The sequence below is a fragment of the Sparus aurata genome, chromosome 18, assembly GCF_900880675.1.
Source record: "Sparus aurata chromosome 18, fSpaAur1.1, whole genome shotgun sequence".
In the NCBI taxonomy this organism is placed as follows: domain Eukaryota; kingdom Metazoa; phylum Chordata; class Actinopteri; order Spariformes; family Sparidae; genus Sparus; species Sparus aurata.
The window spans coordinates 16,550,671-16,576,202 of NC_044204.1; the positions used below are offsets into that span (position 1 = coordinate 16,550,671).

Consider the following 25,532-nt stretch of genomic DNA (forward strand, 5'->3'; position numbering starts at 1 on the left):
CAGGCCTTCCCGTCCAACATCAGTGTGTGACCTTACAAAAGCGTTTCTGGAAGAATGGTCAAAAATTCCTGTAAACACACTACTAAACCTTGTGGAAAGCCTTCCCAGAGTAGTTGAAGCTGTTAAAGCTGCAAAGGGTGGACTGGTGTCATATTAAATCCTATGGACTAAGAATGGGATGTCACTTAAATTCATATGTGAGTCAAGGCAGGTGAGCAAATACTTTTGGCAATATAGTGTACTTACAGTCTCGTTGCCAGACTTTCTACAAAATGGACAGAAGCTAAGAAAGTGAAATCTCCAATCAGCTTATTGGTTCTTAACTGACAATTATCTTCTTTTAAAAAAGAGGAGACTGCTTTGTTTTTATGATACCACACACAATACTCTTTTCTTCTGGAGTTCAGTGTTCAGGACGTTTGATTCACTGGAAACAAACAAAGGGCATCTTTATTTGATCTGGAGGTCCCTTGTAGTCATTTTTTTAAGATTTTATTTGTCTTTGCAAGTTTTTGGCATGTTAGATTACAATTTTCCGGCACTCATTCGTATCTTCGCATTGTCTGGCTCTGTGTTTCTTTTCATGATACGATGAAAACAATACATTTTTCTTATGTGTATACTGGACACCTAATCAAATCTAAAAGTCAAAGTTGTAGCTTAGTGAGCGCTGCTATTACTGAAGTTTCCTGGTACCAAATGAAGCTGTGTGGTTCCACACATGTAAGATGTTCTTTAATATCTAAGCATTTCATATAGTCTGGAACTAAAACTGATGGTTTATGGTTGATGTATTCTATGAAGTATACATTTTACAAAACAATACCAAAGCTTCTGCAGGAAATAATGAAAGTCTAATTTTGGCAATGACACATTCATGTTAAGTATGTGTGCCAGCTCTGCATCCATCAAGACTTACTCCAAAAGACATTTTAACCTTCTTTGACTGCATTCTCTGAATGTGTGGGTTGTTTAGCAGACTGTTCACTACATGGATATATGAAAAAGTAAGGAGCACAAACTGTTATTGAAGAGGGACCACAGTGCATTATATACCGTGGGTGTATTTAAATTTGACACATTTTTCTTTCTAATTTACTAAGGCGGGAGAGTCTCATTATGTACATTAAGTGTGACACAAAATAACATGTAAAATTTGCAAAAAAAATAAAGCCTCACTAGCCTCTCTGCCTTTTGTGTGACTGGCAACACTGTGCATTGAAGACTCTGGGGCATTTCCATATCCACTAAAATGAGCACATTGCACTGACAAAGGTTTATTGAGGATTAAATCTGCACTTGGCAACTTTGCATGTTGGCAACAGCAAATAGCAATTTTTTATGTTTGAAGTTGATTTCCCAGAAACCCTGTAACGTAACCTCGCTAAACTGATCACTGCATGCTCCTTTATTAGCCGGTCGGCCTGTGATGCTTCATACACCAGAGACGAAAGCGACAAAATATTCATTATGAGTGGGTCCAATTATCAATGGACAGAGTGCTTGTTTAATCATGAAGAGACAGTTTCTTTTTTCTTCCTCTTTTAAGTAAATATAATAAATCCATGGAACATAAAACAACAGGGATGTGATTTGGGATGATAAGAAGCTGTACTTTAAGACACAAATCTTTGCACAGTTTGTTTAAAACATATTTAAAGCACAGTGGAAACAAGTAATGATAGTGGTCAGAAGAAAAAGGGGGCATTACAACAGGTAACTGCTGTAAAATTAAAAAAAGACCAGGTTTTAGTAATAATTCATGAAAGTCAGAACGATATGGGGAACAAGAGAACAGAGGATGTAATCCTGTTTCAGTCAAAGGCAGCCCATTTTTCACACCTTGAGCTTATTTTACCACATGATTATAATTACACACAATATAAATGCTGATGATCCATGAAGTCCAACTGAACCAGCACACACATACATTTAAAGCTAAGTATGTGCACTCGTACCCAGCTGACACATAGTGGATATATGGACGACATTAATGAAGACAGACAGCAGACCTTAGTGAATGAGGTTAATAAAGGTAGTGACATCCTGGACCACTGAGGTGAAGGACGACAACCCTGAAAACAGCCCGATAAATGATCTCATGCACCATGTGATCATTTCTATTTTGCCATCACCTTCTCTGATCAATGCTCTACAATGAACAGGGGGCAATTATAATTACACTTTAGAAGCATATTCATTGTAAAAGCCAAAATATTAGCAAAAAGAAATGTTAGAAAATATAAACTAGAATGGCAATCAGTAGAGTGCATACCTCCACCAAGGCCCAACAGCCCCCTTTAATTTCAATGAAGTCCAATCCAATGTTAAATACAACATTTTTAAATATGCTAAATCTGCACCAAAAGTTAAATGGGTCTATTCTGGGCTGAGACTCATCCCCCATTCAAGTTTTGTGGAAATCTGTTCCGAAGTTTCTGTGTAATACTGCTGACAAACCAACCAACAAACAAACAAACAGACATGGGCACGAACATAACCTCCTATGCAGGGGTAATTAATCAATTAAAAAATAAGTTCTTGATATCAACATATCCGATAAAAAGATTAGAGTTTGAATAAAAAAAATAACAAAAAATAGACAAAATCTAACAATGACTTGGTAACAATGATTTGTTTCCAAAGCCTGATATATCCTGTTCCTCAGTCCCTCAGAGCTCCCTGGACCGAGAACAGGTCAGTGAGTCATGCCGTTGCCTATCGCAATAAAAAAACACTCGATGATCTCTATTGTCGGTATAATTCTAAATATCCTCAAACGTGACTTGAAAAAGCTGTCTAGCTCACATACATACAGTCTAATATCAAGTTTCTGATTTCATCTGAATTTACACCAGATGAAACCTGCATCTTTATGGTCAGTCAAAAATGTATCTCCATACACATAAATCTAAACACACATCTGTAGACCAAGGACAAAATGTTGCATCATAAACATTTTGGTTTTCGTTTGAGGTCCGTTTATAGTCTGAATGGTGCCCACCAATCACATTTGAGTGGGCTTTGGTTGCATTCAGGTAAAAACAGTCCATGTGGAGAGCAAAAGGCAGAATGCATTGTCTGAAATGTAATCTGACAGCCATCATCTGACAACAATTTATCTTAAATTAAGAGTTGTCTCTCATCTCCAACTCCATTTCTCACATCTCAAGTTGGCAATTGGCCAGTAAACAATGACCAGCACATGGAAGAGGAAGTCTTGGCCCGGATATCTGGATAACAGACATCTAGAAGCCCTGAAACATTGGCCGTTGCCCAAAGAGTCTAATTCATCATCAGATGACAGTCGACAAGTTCAGAGATTATTCCAAAATCTCTATCCATAAAAATAGAGTTAAATTGGACTTACTATGGATTCCAAACTAAAGAACAACATGGAGATAAAGGTGTATGCCATTTTTTTCATCCTTTATTGAAGCAGGGGCCATATTGACAGACAATATTTTATGCAAAAAAATATTTGCATCTTTTTGATAGCACAGTTTTATCAAAAGGTCATCCATCCAGTGGTGAATACTTCTGTAAGAGTTTTAAGCATACTTTTGTGATTATCAGGGTTATTAATGTGATGTTTTTTTTAAATTGCACTTAGATTTACATCACCTAATGAGAAGGTTTGGGACAGACAGTAGGGGAAGTACAGAGAGACGGAGGGAGACATTAATTAGCACAGGAAGGGGGCTGCTGTCCACCGTGCAGAGTGAAACACAGTGAGAATCTCTGACAAAGACAATCTTATCAATTTCTGTTCTGGTGCTTGTTCAGATATGATAAATATACACATTTGAAGTAGTAACATCGAGGTGCTTTTCTCTACCTGTGTGACTATCACCTCAACAAAAGTTTACATTAGCTGCTAAACACAACTCTTGTGCGAACAGCGCAGCACCTGATCTAGTAATAACCTTAGGTGGTGAAGAGGAGATTCTGAGGACAGACAGGATGGACCTCTGCAGTATCTAAAAATGACCCATCATTAATATCAGGTTGGGTAAAACACCACAAAGTAAGTTTTCAGTTTGCAGCTTTAAACTATCCTTGATCACATCATTTAACCTATTAATTCTACTCAAGTAAGATTTAACCAGGCTATCGAAAATGTACTACATCTGTCAGCTATCTCTTCACAACATAGGTACATGTGTGCATATAAAACACTACATGCATTCACTGTTTCCGGGCAAATTCCAACATGATTGTATGGTTGGTTACGGTCTGTCATGGGATTTGTTGAAATACTCTATATCAGGCTGCATGTTTTAGGTATAAGTTATTTTGCTAAAGGCTGATAAGGGGCCTTTGACTGCAATATCAAACATTTAACGAGAATATTTGATAAAAATAAATAAATATAGAGCAACAAAAATGTTTCCTGCTAAGAAATATCATTCTAACTTACATTCAAGTTGCTGTTTTGTTCCAATTATATTTTTGCGCTATGATAGATTTAGTACTCTGACTGCAGAAGATGGTGAAATGCCTTCTGTGCAGTTCCAAATCTGCAGAATTGTCCCTTGCTGCAGAGAGGAATGAGGGAAAATCCATCTTAGGACCTGGTGGAATCGTGGTATAATTGACAAAATCCCAAATAAAAGACCTCAACATCTTGAGGCTGACAAGAGAAGCTGAAACAATCTTTCATAAGGTAGAATTAAGCGATGTATTGCCGACATCTTCTCAATTAATGAGCAGAATATTTCTTCAGGAGGAAATAAAGATCCACTTCTCAAAAGCATGTACTATGTACATTGTCTGTGTTTTGTCAAAGGTGTGCTCACACATAATCATAAAAAGATGTAAAAAGAAAAAATACAGTACACACCGTATCTGCCACAAGCCTATAATAGTCCCAAGATAACATCTAGAGAGGCAAAGGAGGACATCTGGAAGACAGATGAAGATACTCCACCTGTCACCATCAAAGATCACCACAACAAAGAGAGATAAAGATAGCCCACCTTTCTGATCCAAAGATAGCCTGATATAGAACCAAAGGGATGTTTTAACCCCTTTCTTGCCTCAGATATGTACCAGAGAGTTTTGCCCCACTCAAAACCACCTTGGATGTGAGAGAGCAGTTATGCTCATGAAATGTTACCCAGAGTGACAGATGAAAATGCCATTTTACAACTTCATGAATATCAGGCATTCGCTGACTGCATGCCAGCCCCTCACAGTCAGGCACAGCAGGGCTACTTATGGAGAAGAATGCCAAAGATTAAAACGGCTTTCCAAGAAAAGAGTAGGACGCCTCAGACTTCTCAAAACAGCAGCAAACTTGTCATTTTTGACTGTTTTAGCTGGAATGCCAACTGACACGTTCTTGGCACAAACATTTCTAATTATTCAGCTTTGAGTTTGATGTCTAATCTAATTCTGTGGTAAAATAATGTGAAGAGTGAAACAGGCACTTTGCTGATGCAGTGAGGAGGGTGTGTGCAGCGGCAGCCGCATTACTGTGTGGGTGGTGTGTGCTGCCCATCTGCATGTGTGTGCTTGCGTGTAAGTAGGGTTACACAAAGACCTCGCTCATTCACAAACTGAGCCATGTGGCGCTGGGCCGGTCCCTTTAAGAGGCATGTGTTGGAGTTTTGTACTAAGGCTGACTGCCTGAAAAAAGGTGAGTGCTGATACATTATTCACAAGCAAGGACACACGCGCACACTCTCTCACACACGCTACATGACTGAAAGACATGTACACGAGTCAGGCAGTCGTGAGTTTGCTGAGCCACAGAGAAGTGCGCTAATACACACATGCTGACAAGCAGATCAGTATAATGTCAGTTGTACGTAAATGAGCAGAAACACTGTCTATACATCCTCTCACTGCACAAACACACACACACACCTACACACACATATATACACACAGGCAGCAGAGGAGAGAAATCCTCAGCCTTCTGTTATTCAGCGTGCATAATTTATAGCAGCCCCAGATCTCCCTGCTAATGACAGCACACTGGGGCATCTGCAGCACAGCAGCAACAGCAACAGCTAACTGGCATGGCTCTCTGTGAGTGTGTGTGTGTGTGTGTGTGTGTGTGTGTGTGTGTGTGTGTGTGTTTGAAGAGGTATAATGCTCTGTTGAGACAAGGACAGAGAGAGACAGAAGGAGAGAGAAACAGAAAGAGACACAGGGTGTCTGAAATAGACACAGATAACGCAACAAAGAGGGAAAAGGCTGAGACAGACAAGTGAGAGACCTCTTGCAACAAACAGACACACACACACACACTGTCGTGTGAAGTCACTGATTTAGCCAATGAAACTCCCTGGATGTGCGTTCATATTAACATACAGTTTGTATGTTAGTTTGAATGCCACCTTAACTCTGTCTTAAGGTGGAATGCTTCTAAATTAAAGAATTTACAAAGTGGTGTCTCCAATGCAAACAGCAGTGTGAGCATGGGATACAAACACACTCAGATAAAGTTATGGATACACACACGTCTCTCTCATCCCGGCTAATGGAGGCAAATGTTCACTGCACACCTAAAAGAAAAGCCATGATGAAGGCTTAAATTCACTGGGATTGGTTTAACGACTTGTTCAAGGGTGTGGCCTTGGCTGTATTTCCCGTTGCAAGGATTGTTTTGACATGCTGCCCCGAAGCAAAAATCTCCTAATTCTGGGATTTGGAGATCAATGCCACAGTGGTTCTGCCCTCCAGCTGCTGTACACACTGATGTGAGCCTGAGCTCTTAGCCCAGGAAATTATACTGCAGCTGATAAGGTACTGCTGTTAGATACACAGTCTTATATGCACAGGTCAGACAGTCAACATAGGCTCATATACATGCACACTAATCTATAATTACACTTCCTATATACGCCCAATTCCACTTGTACATGTTTTACATGCACGCACGCACGCACGCACGCACGCACGCACACGCGCACTTGCACACACACACATGCACACACAATTTAGCCTTTTAACCATCAATTTCATTAACTGTTGAGAGTTGTGAGTGTTCCTAGATTTATGTTGGTTCAAATGATAATTTTAAGAGGAAAAGTTCTTATTAAAGCAAAAATATTTCTTGACGTTCTTCCTGAGAAACAAATAAGAACTCTTGAGATTGCGTGTTACAGTAAGTACAGAGATGAAGCCACCACATAGTTAGCCTAGTTTAGAATCTGGTTCTCCGATGAAACCACCCTCCCCAAGTGTCCCATAACATCTGCTTTCTAAATAAAGGTTGAGCACAGATGTTTCAGCTGAACCAGAATATTACTACTAACCTTGAATGTGGATTGTAATATGGAGTCATATTTCTATACTTGGCTACATTCTATCCACCAAGGCCAAATAATGCACTTTTCTTGCAATAGTAACGAAAGGAAAAGAATCTTATATTCACCCGTTGATTCAGATCCACCCCTAAATTTAACAGGTTCTTCCTTGGCCCATGCTACACCCATCCACGTTTCACGAAAATCACAAGTCATTTTTGAATATTCCTGCTGACAAACATATAAACCAATTAGCAAACAAAGTAACCATATATCAGGGTTGAGCTGATGGATGAGGGCATCATCCATCGCTGATGGCTGACAGGCATTAACTACTGAGCCCTGTACCGTCGTATCATCATGATTTAAAAGGCCTCCCGTCAGAGAGTACACAAGAGTAGTGTGTCCCCTCAGAGTTTGGTGTTTGTGACATATGGAGAGAAAATGAAAATAAATTGTTGTTGCTCAATACTCCATGTTGCGTATCCATGTCCTGATTTAGTATCTTCTTCTCAAACCTGCTCAATTAGGTGAACCTGAGATGTTCACAGACATTGTTTGCAGCAGTGTTTCTTTTCTTCATGCTACTGTTTCACTGTGTGTTTCTCTCAAGCGTGTTGCATTTTTTTAGCTAAGCTTCCTAAATATACCTAGTAAGTAATCTTTGTTTCAAGCATCTGGCGCTAAATGTTGCAGCCAAACGCAGCCAAGTCGTGGACATGTGGTGCGGATATACAGACCCTTTAAAACCAAACACAGGGATGTATGACGGGGGTGGCGGGAGAATGTTTTACTCATCTTCCATGACAAAGTTTCCTGAAGACATCGCCCAACCCTTAAAAACAACCTGTCAGTATGTGAGCTTTGAGGAGTTAGTAGGTACATTTTGAACTAACTGTCCTACTTAGTGACTACAATTGCTTACTTGCTGCACAGATTCTGTGTATGGTTGATATAAATCTTCTAACTGAAAATCCAGTTAGTATATTCCCCTAAATTCTGACTCATTCCTGTATCGCTGATAAACAAACCAGCACTAAACTCTAATGAATTTAAGACAGAAGAACTCTTTTCCAATTTGCATAACAGCTTTGAATTCATTTTTAGACATTCTTGATACAATACAGCTATCACTGAACTCAGTGCTCTCACTGTCACTGAGGAAAATGAAAGAGCCTGGCTATTATTAGAAAGTTTTACAGTATTGCTGCATCTATTTGGCATCCTCAAAGATAAAGACCCCCCCGCCACCCCTCTCTCCCTGTTTCTCTCCTCCTCTGTGCAGCTGACTGACAGGAGGGCAGGCACAAGCTGAACCACACACACCAGCTACAGTCAGCTACAGCATGAGAAGGGAGACAGAACGAAGGAGGGGGGAGAGGCAGAGTTGAGGTATGCAGCAATAGATAAAGCATCAGTGACAGGAGCATGTTTGGTCATCAGATAAAGCTATTTTGGGAAGAAACTGTCAATGTATCTCAAAAGACATGCCAACAGCAATGATCAGAGAAGACCTACATCACGCTTTAGACTGCCTGGGATGTAAGAAAGGATTGGTTTTGTACTTTTTAAGACGGGAGTGTGAGCTGTCCGCACACTTTAGTTATTTTCACTGACTTTAACAGGGAGAGAGCAGTGAAGGCCAGCTGGAGACATAAATGTGGTTTCAGTTGTCCAGGACTAGAGCTAGCTGTCAACATTAAATTAATCGCTAACTACTTTGATAGCTAAAGGTACATTTTTTTCTGATTTCATCATCTTAAATGTGAGTATTTTCTTTACTCCCAGTAAACTGAATAACTTTGGGTTGTGGACAAAACAAGCTACTGACACACTGATCAACATTTTTTTGACATTTTATAGACCAAACACCTAATCGATTCATTGAGACTATGATCACCTAATTGATCAACAATGAAATGAATAGTTAGTTGCAGCCCTATCCAGGACAGAACAAAGATTCCCTTGGGATTAATCAACTCCTGAAGCCTTGAATTATGTTTAAACAAAGCTTGTAGTCTTCTCTCACATCTGCTGTTTTGCAGGGTCTGATCTGCAATTTTCCCTCATGAAGCTGGATTCTCTGCTTTTTTGGTCAGAGGTGGAGGTTGAGGGGCAGACTGGAGAAAAAAGGGGGGAGTTTATTAGATTAGCTATAGCAGAGTCAATAACATAAACAGGAAGAGAGAAACCTGACCGCTCTCGCCATTTAATCAACATTGGCTCTGCTTTTGGAAGAAGGCTCCAGTGTCTTTCATGGCACAAAAAGATTTACTGTCTCATAACTTCTCTCACAGCGAGGGGTCTGCGCCTCTAACTTTGCACACTCATAGTTTGCTGCAAATGTCAACATTCATGGGCACAAAGTCGGAATAAAACCTTGAGACAGTAAGCTAAAAACCACTTGTTTAAAACTGCTATTAGCTTTGTATTTATATCATTGTCGGTATTAACGTTAACAAAGCTGACATTATGTGGCTCATTCATATTCTTTTAGTCCAGAAATAGCAAAAACGGGTCTTTAAATTTCAGGGACATAGCATGCAAGCTAAACAATGTAGCTGTAATGGCTTCTCTTTTGTGGTTCCACTGTTGTAGGTACAGAGGTACAACTCAAAGCACATCAGATAGGCGCTAATCTGTTTCTCACTAGCAGAATATCTAATTATCATATTTTATATGTTTGAATCACCCGAGTTGGAAACAAACCTATTTAGCCACCACTGGAATCTTTAATACTGGGTTCAAAACAAGCACAAAAAAGGGAAGGTTGCACAGTATTCAAATGGTGATTTTGAATTCAAATGTCAATGTTATGAGCAGAGCTTCAAATCACATGGTTCAGCACTTCAGTGGTTCTTGTTCATTAAAAAAAGTAGAGCTGCAACTTCTATCTCTCCTTGTTCGCTTTCCTACCACTTTACACCAAACATTTCCTCTAGCTGTGTAAAGGTCTAACATTAAATTATATGGGTGCTGAATCACAGACAACAATTTCACAAAACTGTATAAAACTATCTGTAAAAGTGTCTAATATACTCAGCACAACCACGCCACAGCTTTCTACGGTGTAATACTGAATGAATAAAACAGATATTGGTAAAAGCAATACTGTAAGTTTTGAGGTTTTCACAGAAGTGGGCGTTCCAACAGTGTGACAATGATTGGCTGGCTGTGTTTAGACTAGATTTGTGATTGGTTAGGCTCAGGGTGTGTGTCTGCAGACACACCCCTTGCCCCAACCCATCCCTAAGCTGCAGTTACTTCTGTCTCAAAGTATCCTCTCATTCACATCTCCAGCCTGATCGTTGGCCAGGAGTCCTGCTCGGCCGTAGCTCATTCAGCGGCTACCCTGACATTACTGCATCCGCCCAAAGAAAAGTGTCAGCGTAGCTACAACTGTGAACGAGTACTGGCCAACAAGCAGTTGTAGGCACTTTGCAGGGAGGGGTTATTTTGGAATACTTCACTGAATCTTTACGCGCATACAAGTAGACACACGAAGCTGCATTTGTGCAGCAAGGAGAGTTGAATCAAACTGGGTCCCTGCTCAACCTCACCACAGCAGAACTATCTGAAGGAATGCAGTACAAACATTTGCTTTATGAAAATGTAATTCTACTAGCTTCAAGTGGTTATTAGAAGAAATTATACACTTTTGGTCCAAGTGTACCTTTAAAGGAGAACTGTTGAGTTTTGGGGAGGACATGTTATCAGTACTGATGACTGATTTTTTAAATTGAACTAAATAAACAAACTTTGTTTTCCTGACTGGATAAACTGAATAAACAAACCGAACTTAAAGGACAACACAGTTGGTGAACCCTGACACTTTTCTAGCTGAGGACCTTATTTTCCTTTGAGAAAAGCTTGTTTATTCAGTTATGGAAGAGATAAACATTTCTGAGTTTATATTATTACATCATTAATATTCTAAATATTAAAAATTTAGAGTTTGAATTTCTTTTTAAAAAAACTACATAGTGCCCCTTTAATCTCATGAGTTTGCAAATGAATCCAACCAATCGCAGGAAAGAAAGAGAAGTGACAATATTAACACACAACAGTGCTTCGAAGCTACTGGTTGCCACAGTGCAACTACTGTCACCACACACTCTGCAGTGTGCTTCTCTCTTTATTTCTGGCTTTTGGTGTATATGTGCACAGGGGTGAATCAGCTCATAAGTGGGTATCTCCTCTCCTGAGCTTATCCCTGCCTGGCAAATGTGTTTAAGACTGAAGCCTGATTGCAACAGCACTGTCATAAATAAATGACTTGATAATTTTAGCGTGGCAGGGAGGTAAAAATAGAACATCACGCTGTTTGCTCAAACGCTGGATGAACCCTTTGTTAAGACATCTGAGTTACTTCCTGTCAGGATTTAACACTTTACAGTAGCTGCTGGTTTGCACAGAAATTACGTTGATTCTATCTTTGAAGAACTTAAAGATGGAGAACGAGTCTTTGTGTAATCACATTTGTTTTTGTGCTCACGTTCATGTAATAAAGACGGTTTACAGTTGGGCTCTTAAAGCTTGTGTTGGAGAAAAAACGTGACACTTCTTCTTCCACCCTCTTTTGTGCAGTGGGGGAAAGTGTTACTTCCTGTCTGTGTGCCTCTCAGCTCAGGTTTACCACAGGACAAGCAGGTGCTTTAAAACGGCAGTAGATGGGACCAGTTGTAGTTCAATCATCATCTCAAAAGCAGGGTAGCACTTTAAATAGTGAAAACACAGATGAATGGATCACAGAGACAATTTTGAAATGAACGTTGTCTTTTGGGGCATAAAAATAAAAGTAAGAGACCTGAGAGCCTTTGCAACTAGCAGATAAAGTAATATATTGAAACACGCTGTCTAAGAGGTATTATTTGAGCTCAACCTTTTCTTTCACATTTGGTTAAAAGAGGCGTCAAATCACGTTTTTTTCCTCTCCCAGTTGAGAGAGAAATGAAGGGCGGAAATGGGTGAAAGAAAAAGTGCACAACTAGTCTTCCTGTTTCGTGTTCAAATTGTTCATTTATTAAAAGCCATTTCTAGTGACTATAAGTTAAACACAGTTTCTTGCACACAGTTTTAGCCACTTTTCACAGAAATCTGTCATTATAAAACCAGGGACCAGGAAGTGCTACTGTGGTTTGCTGTGCTGCAAAAAAAAAAGAAAAAAGAAGCACAAATTCAGATATCCATGGTGTAAACTTGCAACAAGTTGAGAGATTTTAAGTGTTACCACCACACACCGACTGTCACTGCAGTCAACACTGGCACTGTCTGGATTTTGCCACGATTTCTGATATAAAACGGCAATGGATTTGACAGGTAATACTGGCTGAAGTTTAGAAAGGAGGTTACCTCACGACAAGGCTGCTGTCCCTGATTCCCATCACATGCTCTGCCTGGCTATCTCGCTCTCTCTCTCTCTCTCTCTCTCTCACACACACACAGGAGCCGCTGCCTGTGTTCCACCTTAAGACTCTACATGCAGGCTGCTTCACTGTAATGATGTGATGATGCAGATCTTGCTGGAAGTTTCAGTATCCAATGACCACCAGTGCTTGTCACACAGACAGGAGGAGGTTTTCTCTCAGACATTTAACTGTGGCTCTCTCTCACACATGCACACACACGTTCCCTGCCATGCTTCTCATTTCATTATGGGTGACCGGGTTATGGAGGATTGAAGTGTCATTCGCATGTGTGCATGCACGCTGACACATTATGTAGACTACACACGCGCACGCGCAGCCAGAGAGCGGTGACTGTCTCCTTACATCACCATAACAGCTCCAGTGGCCCTTATAGTGCGGTGTGAGTGTATGGCAGGTATAAAGGAAAAGCCTTAAACTTACCGCAGTCCTCGCACAACACTCTCTCAACATCCTTCTTCAGCTCCGGCTCGCTGGCGTCCACAGGGGCGTACGATGCCTTGAATACCAAGGGCTCGGCGGTCGGGTCCATGAAAAAGATATATCTGTGGTCCTTCTCCACCGTGGTGCACGGGGCCTCGGAACCGAAGTCCCCGACGGTCACGAGCTGCTCCCTCTCGAGGCCGCCGCTGTTGACGGGCCACACGTCCAGCACTTTGACATTCACACTGTAGGGCTCCCGGGAGGAGACGTTCTCCGGGGAGGAGCGCACCTCGCCCTCGATGACCACGGCTGATCGGTACGCCTGGTCTTGGAGGGAGTTGAGACTCGGGGCGTAACAGGCGAAGGAGACCCCGATGACCAGCATGGAGAAATGCACTGGATCAAGCCTCATGCCGTCAGCCTGTGCTGTGCTGCAGTGCTGCTGGGCGGCGGAGCGAGCTGGAAGAGAGAGACGGCGGCGAACGGGCTCCGGCAGAGCAGGCAGGGCAGAGCGGCAGACCTTGTGGAAGTGTCCATGCCATCTGTGTCTGCCGCTGCTTTCCCCATACGGCTGCTGGCCTCGGATGGGGGGACACACCAGCCTAAGAACCGGAAACGGCCCGCTTCTGCATGCTTAAAAATGTGATTGCTGCATTCTCCTTCACCAACCACCCTCCCCCTCTTATCTCCCCGTTTCCTGAAAGGCAAAACAAGACTCGTAAATTAGCCTCCTCTCGAATCCAGGGCTGAAACCTCTCTCTCTCTCTCTCTCTCTCTCTCTCTCCAGCTAATAGGCTAGCATCGCATGGGTGGGCGCATTGCCTCTCTGATAGGAAAAAAGCAGCTTGCGCGTACAGGAGAATCACAAGAAACGGTACGCACTCCACGCACACGCACACGCAAGGTCGGCTGCTTTATCCACTTATTTCGATCGTCAAAAGAGTCCCACTCCTGCGAATCCGTATGTCGGTGACCAAAAATTAAAAAAAAAAAAAAAAAGAGAACAGAACACCGGGGAGGAACAGACGGACAGGATGAGATAGCAGCGGTTATCCGGTGAGGCGATGCAACAGTAGCGCGCACCCTCCAGCCGCGTCCCCTGCGCCCCTCATCAAACGCGAGCGGCTTACGTGAGCAAACATCACCTGCCCGGTCACTGGCGTCGGCTCGCCACGTCCTGCGCAAACACCCTAATGACCCGGGCACCCACCGGCACACCGCCACCGATCTAACCAGCATGTGACCATGCCGGTCCACTGTGTTAAACCTCTGCGGGTGAGTGCAAGAGAAATCACGCACGCAGTGCACAGACACACGGCACAGAGTGCGTCTGTAGCCAAGCCCTGCACGGCGCCCACTGTGGATCTCCAGTGCAAGAGGTGCAAGAGAGGCTATAGGCGACTACTACACACACTGCGGATAGTTGTTGCGATGACTAACGCTGCGAAATTCTCTCAATGGATTCCTCAGCATGGCGAGGAGAGCTGGGAGTTTCGAGACTTCAGCTTTAAATGTCCTCAGACTTATATACACTCCCTGCACGCTGCAGGAGAGCACACCACCCAAAACCTGACAATTTCAATACTGTTATTCCAGTCATTGCAGTTCACTAATACTGCCTTGGGGTACTGTACACTTTAACGACTCCATGGCAACACGTGGGGGCATCAGTTGCCCCAATCTGCAGGTGTCATCTTGGAAAGTCATTCTCGTCAGATCTTTTGCCAATCCTCCTCAGCTACAGCTAATAAAACCACTTTTTTTCATTGAACAAATCTCCACCAATGAAACGAGAGCATTGCACAATATGCTCAGGCTTTTTATGGTGACCACAAGTACCCCCTCCTCCCTCCATAGCAAACCAGTCCCTGCCTCCATCTCTGTATCCATCAATCAAGCCATTCATAAGATTTGCCTTTCCCTCCCTGTGAGGAGCTGTGCGCCCTTCGCTAGAGGTCAGAAAGCCTTTTCATTGTCCATGCTGAGAAAGGGGTAACATATAGTGTCAAATAGGGGACACGTGGACAGGTTAATTCTAACTATAGATGACTGAGATGTTAAAGAAATGTATGAGAAGACATTTCATCACAGTATGCACTCACATCATGGCCTCATCCACTAGTTTCACCATCAGCAGGGTCACATCAGGGACCGGTCTCTGTCCATGGTGCTGAAAGCCTGGACAGGTTTAGCGCTCTGTCCCAACTGGCCAATGGCATGACACCTCATACACCCTGAAGGCCACAGCCAGATTGCTGCAATGAAGGGGTGTGTCCTCACTGCATGTATTCTTCAATACCGTAACCTAAGATCCAAAGAGTAGACCTCTTTAACTGGGAGGTTAAATACAGTTTCAGTGCTGTGTGCTGTCCGTGCTGCTGAATGTTTTCAAACGTGCAGATCTGATGATGTTTTGGTCAAATACTGATTGTTTTACATTACTGGGGTTGCTTTTTCAGTTTGGTGATCAACACAGCATTTTGAAAGGGAAACACAGTCTTTCCAATCCAGTGACCCACCCCTCTCCTCTTTACCTCGTCGCCCACTGCCCACCCCGTCACTGATCTGTGTCTCTCTATTCATTCAAACACACACGCAATCATTAGAGCCCCTAGTCAAAGATCTTGCAAACAATTTAAGAATTTCCAAATTAGTCTTGAGAACAAATCATTTGTCTACAAAGAGAAGGGGAGTGAAAGCAATTCCTGACTGGCCCGGAGAGCACTGCCACCACGGCCATCTCCATGAATCCCTCGAGAATCATGCTTAAACCCTCCGCATTCCAACACAAAAATATTTTTTTCCTGTGTAGTGTGAAGGGAAAACAGCTTTCATTTCATTATAAAACTCTCTGTTGCAGAATTACAAAAAAAAATTAACTTGAATTAGAGCGGCTGTTATCGGTAGAGCAGCAGTATTTCTGCAGGGTGTGGATGAGGTCACCTAAACTGGCCTCTCATGACAGACAACAGCTCCACTGTCAGAGTAACACTCTCTATCTGTGTGTCTTAGTGACACAGCAACCTTTTTAGTTACAGTTCTTCTCCAGAATATGTCTTTGAACACTCGTCATAGATTTCCTCCTTGCAGTCCTCTTTCCCTCATTTTCTACATCACCAGCAATACTCATGAGCAAACTCAAATACCACCTTTTCAAAAAAACACAATTCCATCTAAAACACAGTACAAATTCCTAATATTTTCGGTTAAGCTCTCCAGTCAGATCAAATGTATGTATGGGGCTAAACTGATGTTAAGACATTTAAGTGCAGGCACGTGTGATGCTTGTGAGTTTTAAAAGTCAGATGATAGTCTTAGTTTTCAGATTTTCAGTATCTGTGATTTTTCTGTCAGACTGCCAATAAAATAAACTCCTTTAAAATTGTGCTACATCCTCTCACACAATGTCCAGCCCACCACAATATCTGATCGGTAACAAATCCTAATTACTAGCCTATAAACGATAAAATAATATGAATCTGCAACGTAACAAATAACTAAAGGTTTTTGAAAAAAGTAGTGGAGAGGAAATTTAAAGTAGCAGAAAAGGGAAATACTACAGTACTTGTGTAGCATATTGTATTGAGGTTCATTCCATCACTGGTTGCAGAAAATTGACACCAAGATTTTCATTTCCACTGCAAATGATTATCAGGTCCAAATATCAGTTGTTGGCCTCCTTGATTTCTAATTATCTATAATTTTCTATTATCATCATTATTATTATTATTATTATTATTATTATTATTATATTAGTTACTGGCCTGAAAAAGCCACATTAGTTGATCCCTAGTCTGTAACAAGCAAATATATTTACTTACGTCTGGAGACAGTATCTCAGTATAATTTTGTTTTGTCACACACTGGACCTTTATCAAAAGATTTCCGCTTCTCGTGATTTGGATGTTGCATTCACTCATATCGCAATTTCAATTATGTATATTGATTTGATTGATTGTGCAGCTCGAGACATGTTTTCATTTCACACATTTCCTTAAAGAGGCTGATTCACAAACAATATAAACAATTTTAAGTTAATTAAAGTGTATTCCATAGTGTTCTTGCTACAGATTTTGTTTACTGGTATTTACAATTCCACAGCCATCAAGTCCCATTAGGCTGGTATCGGATCAGCATCCATCAAGTGTGCTCCACCCCTCCGAGCCTGTGAGTGCTGCAGACCTCATAACTTAATCTCTCTTTAATAAGAATATGGACAAAGCTACGTGAACTTTTTTTATAATTATACTATAAATACATTTCTTCTACTATGTATGTATAATAAATGTATGTGAATTCACATATTGTTCTTATTACTGGATTATACAAGCTACAATTTTTGTATTACACAGTTGTGTTTTCCCTGAAGAACACTTTCAAGGCCATTGAGAAGCAGTGTCATACAAGCACGTCCAATCATAGGGTAATGATTCATGATGCTTCACAGTGTATCAGCCCCCTCCCTCAGACTCCCACACAACTATCATCTACTGTTCATTCAGAAATTTCTCTTTTACCCTGCTCCCTCTCGCAACATCACGTCTCCTTCCACAGGGATTGTCCGAGTTCGCTGTCCGTGGTGCTGAAAGCCCCGAACAACTGTCCATGGTGCAGAAACACCCACACCAATACCCACCTGATGTGACTTCCTGTTGTGCCTTGTATTGTTTATTATTCACTGTGTATGTGTATCTACCTAATGACTTACCTATCTACCTTTCCTTTTCACCTACCTATCTATCTATCAACCTACCACATATCTATCTATCTATCTATCTATCTATCTATCTATCTGTTGATGTTAGTACTGCAGTGTTTTAGGCTCACATGGGTGGGGGTTAACTTTCAGTTGCAATATATGGCTAGACTAAAGGCTGAGGAGAAAATTCTGCAAAACGTTGCAAAGGCAGTGGGAGTGTCTTGAACGCAGCCCGCTCTGAGTACTACAGTAACACTAACTACAGTCGCTTTCATTTTTTTCAGCCTCGTCTCCTCTCTCGTCTCGCGATACAGCGGCGGAGTGGTTTGACGGGCAGTCGAGGTTGCAGCAGGCAGAGGGAGACGGTGGAAGGTAAAGCAGGGAGGCAGCATCATGGCGGACAGAGACAGTGGCAGTGACCACGGAGGGCCCACCGCAGGCCCCGGCTCGCTGCCCCCGGGTGCGATGGGCGCCATGTCCCGGCTGCAGCACGACACCGAGGAGCTCGCCTCCAAGCGCGTCGACATCCAGAACAAGCGCTTCTACCTTGACGTGAAGCAGAATGTTAAAGGCCGCTTCCTAAAGATAGCCGAGGTCGGGGCTGGGGGAAACAAGAGCCGTCTCACTCTCTCCATGTCGGTCGCCGTGGAGTTCCGCGATTATCTCGGGGACTTTATCGAACATTACGCCCAGCTGGGCCCGACCAACCCGGACATGGTGCAGGATGAGCCCCGGCGGGCGCTCAAGAGCGAATTCCTGGTGCGGGAGAATCGGAAATATTACATGGATCTGAAAGAGAACCAGAGGGGGCGGTTCCTGAGGATTCGACAGACCGTTAATCGGGGGCCCGGACTGGGAAGCGCGCAAGGCCAGACCATCGCTCTGCCGGCGCAAGGTCTTATCGAGTTCCGCGACGCTTTGGCCAAACTCATCGACGACTACGGTGTGGACGAGGAGCCGGCGGAGCTCCCGGAGGGCACCTCTCTCACGGTCGACAACAAGCGCTTCTTCTTTGACGTGGGCTCCAATAAGTACGGGGTCTTCATGCGGGTCAGCGAGGTGAAGCCCACGTACCGGAACTCCATCACGGTTCCGTGCAAAGTGTGGTCCAAATTCGGCAACACCTTCTGTAAATACGCGGAGGAGATGAGGAAGATCCAGGAGAGGAGTAGAGAGAAACGGGCCTCCGAACTGCTACCTGAGGGCCCGCTCGGCGGAGATGACGGCGACGATGACTGACGCGGATTTTAGGAGAGCAGAAGCGAAACAACAAAGACAAAAACCGAACTCTGAGAGAAAAACGAGACTTTAAACTGTAAAATAGAAAGAGAATTTCCAAGGGAATCACCCCACACACACAACCTCCACAGACATGGCAGCACCTCTGCTGTCTCCTCGCTCATTTTACTGGATGTCACCCCACTTACCACCCATGTAACAGTAAGCCGCTGCTATCAAGGATTGAACTGTAAGATATGAACTGTTTCCTACTTGATTTAAATGACAATGAACAGAGTGTTTATATCTCTATCAAACGACAGATTTTGCACACATCAAAGCTATTTCGAGAAGAAGAAGAAAAAAAATGTTTAAATGTTTTCAAACTGGTCATATGCTAAGATTTAATCAAACATACAACCAGAGGTCTATTATATAAAGTGACAGTCTTCATGTAGAACGAATATTTGACATCAGCACAAAGAGAATATATTGTGGACTTTATGAAACCAAAATCAGATGTATAGTTTATTATAAAGGTACGCAGAATAAATATGAAAGCGCTCTAACAAGTGTATGAACTGCAGAACGCAGCACTACAGGCCTGTAAACACCTGTCAGCATGCGTGTAGGCTCATGTTTTGAAAAGAAGTTTGGCAAAGTAGGCTATAGTCTTTAATTTGACCTGAAACGTCGTCGTAGGCTAACGAAAGAATTTCTGTCATGCCATTATGGAAATGTTGAGACTCAAAGATAAATAGCCTATTTTGTGCGCCTCAAACACATGGGATAAACCTGTCTCTGAGCTACTATATTGAATATCAACCCTCTTGCACCATGTCCATATAAACTTAAATGAAAAAAGTGCTAACTTAGTGTACTAATTATGATTTTGTGAATCAGCTGTAAAAAAAAAAAATCCTTATGAAGATACCCACGTTTTCTGTGGGTTAAGTTTTTCTTTCTGTTACTTTGTTGTTTTTTCCTCTGGGGGGTGGGGGATGCAAAAGAATAAGGTCCACTTGTGGGAGCGCAAGGCGCGGAAACAAAAAAAGATGCGCCAGCGCAGCGCGCGGCGAGGCAACGCATCCTCTCTGACGTCATTACGACCCGTGCCTTATACACTTCACTCGTTTACGTGTTCTCACGTGGATGGTCTGTGACCTCGACCGCTGTACGTTTTCATTTACGAGTGCTGTTATGTAGGCCGAAAAATATACTCACCAGGGATGCGGGATTAACACTCCTGCGTTGCATGGAGCATGGGTGGCAACAGCCAAAGTAAGCTGAATGGCTGCTGGGAGCTTGGGGGCCAACAATGGCATTGGGCAGAGCTCCAAGCTGGCCCTTCAAAGAGATGAGGTGCTGCCGTACGTACACTCTGGAAACAGGGAGGCTGGTGTGTTGTGGCACCCTGGAGTCCAGAATCCGTAGCAGCACCCCTGGCTTGGTGGCCTCTCACAGAGTAGAGATGCGTCTCCCTGGAACTTGGAGAATGACCCAGGAAGTACCGCATGTGGCAGCACTGGGTCTGACACCCAGTGGACCCCATGGAGATTCATCTGGAGATGTTACGGGTGGCTTTGCACACCATATGCACCAAGATGTTTAAAAAAAACAGCAACAACAAAAAAAAAACTAAATCAGGAGCGCCTGGATGAGGCTATTTGTCAGAGCTGAGATGCCGTTAAAGAGTCAGGCAGTCAGCCGGCCAGGCCAGCCAGCCGGTTTGGTCCCGTGCCATCAGTATGAGTGCAGTCCAGTGGATGTAGAGGCCCATCAGTTAAGGGCCAAGGCAGTATCTATCTCTTTATGGTGCTACAGCCCCTTGATCGCTCCATGGGGGCCTCGCCGCTCAGAATATGTCACTTTTGCATTATGTTTATTCTGATGCTCTTTTTCTTTCCTTCAAAAGTTCTTTTCTCCACATTATGTTGTCCGAAGTGTGTCTGTGTCTCTCTCCCAGGCAGAGAGGACTGACTACTGTAGGACATTTCATATTAGTGTGCAATATTGTGTACGTGCCAATAGTGGCATTGTATCACGTGTATAGACTATTAAAAAGACGAAAAAATGTATAGGCTATGTGATCAGTAGATATTTGAGAGCATGACGATGAGGTTGATGCATCTGCATTATATTTCCGAAATGTGAAGTTTCTCTTCTCAAGCACTTGCTCAAAGTGGAAAAAAAAGTCAGACTAGTAGTGAGGTATTTTTCCTGTCACGTTCTGTAAACCAGTAGGCTGCCTTGTCCGTCTTATCAGTGCACGTAGACTAGTGAGGGTGTTTTACGTCCCCCTACGAAGTCACCCCAGAGAAAAACCCTTTCCCTCCTCGTTCCTGCCCTGACACACACACGCACACATAACACAGACAGCCAACAACCTCCGACTGCATCCATGTCAGCCTCTCTGCAGTGGCCTACACTGAAGCTGAATAGTATCTCGGGTCCAGGGGTAGCTGACACAGTCACACACACACACACACACACACACACACACACACATACGCAGTCTCTCCCTGTTGAGGCCTCTTGTTGCTATCTGAGTGTTTGGGAGGCCTCTAAAGTATTTTGAATGGTGTCTAGAGCTGCACAAGGCCTCCTATCATTAGAAGCCAGGAAACTGTGTGTTTGGAGCCTGAGTGCAACCCCGCTCTCTCGCCCGGGACTGCCGATTGCAGGGCAGGTTAACTACGATTTGACTTTGGCTTGTCTGCGGTTTCACTTGAGTTAGACGATAGTGATCAGCTGCAGCAGACACAAGGGACAGAGGAGTTTGTTGTTGTTTTTACAATGAGGATCACCATCCCTCTCTCTGATTTAGTGTGCTCCTCTTCCCCACTCGGTACTCAAAGCATAAAAAAGGCCCCGGTTCCGTGCACCAGAACCTGTCCAAATACGCCAGACACACAGTCCATTCCTTCTCTTTGACCTGATCAGCCTCTTGGCTTACGCTGAAGTGCTAGTTAACAATCAAGTAATTAGTTCACCTATCAGCTTTATTTAAACCAGGTTAGCCTACAACAGTAAATGCGACTGAGCCTGGTCACAGGCCCTGTCGGAGTGGCGTGCCACCTAGGTGTATGAAGGGGAAATACAGACTGCTTGGATTTCAGCTTTATGGGCCTCAGCTGGATAAAAGTTGCTAATGTAGTTACAGCCTGGGCCTCCCAGACATGTGGGATAAATGAGGCTAGCCTGAAGCATACCTGGGCTGAAACAGTATCAAAAGTCCTGTTGAATCCTCGCTTTAAAAAGTTGATCTGTGTTTGATTGAGCATGTCTGTGGCAACAGAGCCAAGAAAAATGTTCCAGAAAATCCCATCTGTTCCACGCAGGACGTTTTGGCCCAGGTTTGTCTCTGAGTGTTGGTGAAAGGCCTGATGAAGCCTGGCACTGCACTGTAGGGGCTTACCGGCAACAGCCTACCACGGCCTACTGACCCGGCTGTCAGTCAGATCCAGTTAGGACTTTTCTCTCTGTTCTGGAGAAGAACTGGGAATCTCTTTTCCCCTCTTGTGGAAATGACTGTACTTCCTCACACTGCCCCATGAATTACAAAAAGCCGGTTTCCATTAAACACACGTACGAGCCACCTATGACTATGTGCCCAGCAAAGCAGAACTGAGGTCAATCTGAGTTCATCTTGAGTTCAACATGGACCTGGACTGTCTGTTGTGATACAGCACTTATTTCTCAAAGTGTTCTAGCTTTAGCTTGATTGAATTTAGGCCTTGAGGAGGCTCATGCTACATGAAGACTGGAAATACAACACTTCCTTTCTCTTTTTCTCTTTCTCTAATGGCCAAATATAAGGAGAGCCTAAACCTGCTCATTGAGTTCACTCTGTGAATGCCTCACTCTGTGAAACGCACACATTTTCTTGAAGATTAAGAGACGAGTCGTCTTTTTTAGTTACAGACTGTAATCGCCAGGTGCGAATGATTCAGTTGTGACACACGAATCGTAGCTGCGTCGGAGTTACAGAGGAGGAAGGCTGAAAACAGTGGGTTTAAATCTGATTTCTCAGTTTATGAGAGCTCAGCCAGTGTCACAGCGAAACCTGGAGTGACCTTGCAGCCATGTTGTGCCCACATTACACGGTCATCCATTTCTAGGACTCAAATGCAAAATGGTAGGCAGATGTTTTCCGTCTTGTTTTCTGTATAGAAGTGTCAGTGGTCAAGCTGTGTGCTGTCCTCAGTGGCTCTGGCTAAGTTCAGTGTACCTAGACGATGGTGCACTGAAACTGTTAGCATTAACAAGAATCATGTTTTGATTTATTATACAGCAGTAGCCATCGTAGCAATCCCTAATCGTGATGTTACCTAATCTTTTCTTTGTCTATACTGCAGTCTTCATTTTGTCGGATATTTATTGGAAGAGTTTATTTTGTTGCTCAATCAACAGGTGATCAGACCATTCCTTACACATTTCAACTGACGGACATAGAAGAGAAATCTCAATTGCAGACAGACTCTGCTGTGCAGCAGTACCTTCTTGTTGTATTCAGTCAGATTGCTATGATGGCTCCAGCTGTAGGTGTGTCATCTGCTTGTTCCTTTTGTCCTGAACAGGGAGATTGTTCATGTTTCTGACTGCATTCAAACACGTACATGACTTGTAACAGCAAACTTCCGCAATTGAAATGTGGGTGGTGGCGACCGGCCTCCACCAAATGAAAACAGACTGAACTTCCATAAGTTGTTCCAGACAACCAAATCTGCTCTGTTTCTGGTTTTGGTGTGTAGTCTTTCATTGGCCATTCAGAGTTCCTGGTTAATCACACAGCCAACCGCAGCCTCTGGTCAAAGCCAAGCACTATATGACTCATCACAAACCACTGACAGAGGGGCTCATTCAGCACGTCTTCTGTTTGCACACGCACAGAGTAGTAGGGTCCATCATGTTTGCAGACTGTACAGGCTACTGTTGTGTATAGTTATAAAGACGTTCTTCAGATGTTTTGAAGATGTTGGGAAATGGATCCTGGATTTTAAGGGGTGGGGTCAATGCACAATGAACATATCCCATGTCACCGTTTGGTCTAAATCCCTTTACCATCCCCATATGAGATAATATGTTGTATCTTTCAAAAATATTTTATCTGTGGCGTGTGTGTGTGTATATATATATATATGGTTTGTTATATATGATGCTCCTCCTTTCAGAAAAATATAACATGTAAACAGGAAAAACATATTGCTGTTTTTTTCCTTTGTATTTTATACTTACAGAAAGCATTGAATAAAAATGGATAAATACTTGCACTTTAGATATATTAAGAAAAATAAAAATCTGCATATTATTTTTGATAGGGATCTCACATTCAAAGAGTATAAATTACAGGCTTTGTGACTATTGCTGGACAGAGATGTATTGAGTTCTACTTATTGAAGTATATTTTGTCTGTGTGTCAGAAGGTTTACTAAAGTAAATTGCATGATAAAGTAGTGCTACACCGATATTGTTCTTTTTTTTAGTTGGTAAAAATGTCTGAAAACTGTGATAACAACCCTCTTGTATCATGTTTAACCTCTCCTCACCCCTTCTAGAATATTTCTTACTGAAATATGGCCTTTCCTGACTACATGACGATGGTGCTTACTTTGGCTTTGACATCAAGCTCATCCTATACATCTCAACATCATCATAACTCACGTCGTTACACTTCATTACTTTCTGTTATGTACTCTCACTACCTTATTAAATTTCCGTTGATGGCAAAAAAACTAAAAGATGTGTGCTGTTTTGTACATTGCTGTTTGTTTTAATGTTGGGGGAGTCTTGTTGTCTGAAAAATGACTAATCGCGCAATAAAAAGTCATTCCACACGTCCTTGTCTCCGCACAACTGTCTCAACACTACTGTCAGCCATTTTTTTAGCAGGAGTGGGCTCAAAAAGTCAAATTAAACAGAAACTGAAAAGACAAATATACAAAATTCCTAAAATATATAAATTTTGTATAAGGACCATGTATGAATGGGACAAATTACGTATAATCATTTAAATTTTTAGAGGAACTATGTCCCATTCATTAATCAACAATGAGAATAATCATATTAACAACAGTGGATGGATTAAAAAACCTGATTTTAAACAGTACTCACCTGCTTTTGGCTTCCACGTTCAAATCAAAGGTAGAGTGCCACATTACAGTCGCCACAGAAGGAAGGACGACAAACTGTTGACAGAGCAGTATTAACTGTTACCGACCGGATGAGGATCTTTCCATCTGCAGCAGGCAACAGGTCAGTGCACCGAAGGCAATAAAACATTAATTTCTCAGCTATTGTGAAAGAAACATTATAACCAGGCGATTTGGTGGTGGTAATGTGAAGAGCAATGGGAAGATACTAAGATGATTGATGGCTTAAGTGAAATTTTAACCATAAAATCATTTTAGCTGACATGGGTCAATAATGACACAAAGGTTTCAAGGAGTGACTTTTCTGACACAGAGCAGACTGGTCTAAATTTGACCCTCCAGCTTTTTCACAAAT

The 25,532-nt window shown here is 42.6% G+C and overlaps 2 protein-coding genes across 3 annotated transcripts in view; one reads left to right on the forward strand and one right to left on the reverse strand.

The window, feature by feature from the left end:
• nrg2b (neuregulin 2b) overlaps positions 1-14,634 on the reverse strand; it is a 57,383-nt gene extending 42,749 nt beyond the window's left edge. For both annotated transcript variants that reach the window (XM_030397099.1, XM_030397098.1), the window contains exon 1: positions 13,109-14,634. In XM_030397099.1, coding sequence (XP_030252959.1) covers positions 13,109-13,520 — 412 coding nt within the window. In that variant the 5' untranslated portion in view covers positions 13,521-14,634. The remainder of the gene's footprint in view (positions 1-13,108) is intronic.
• A 3,384-nt stretch (positions 14,635-18,018) lies between these two features.
• purab (purine-rich element binding protein Ab) lies at positions 18,019-24,862 on the forward strand. Its single transcript, XM_030397100.1, has one exon. The coding sequence runs from the start codon at positions 18,201-18,203 to the stop codon at positions 19,044-19,046; it is 846 nt and encodes a 281-aa protein (XP_030252960.1). The 5' UTR covers positions 18,019-18,200; the 3' UTR covers positions 19,047-24,862.
• The last annotated feature ends 670 nt before the right edge of the window (positions 24,863-25,532 follow it).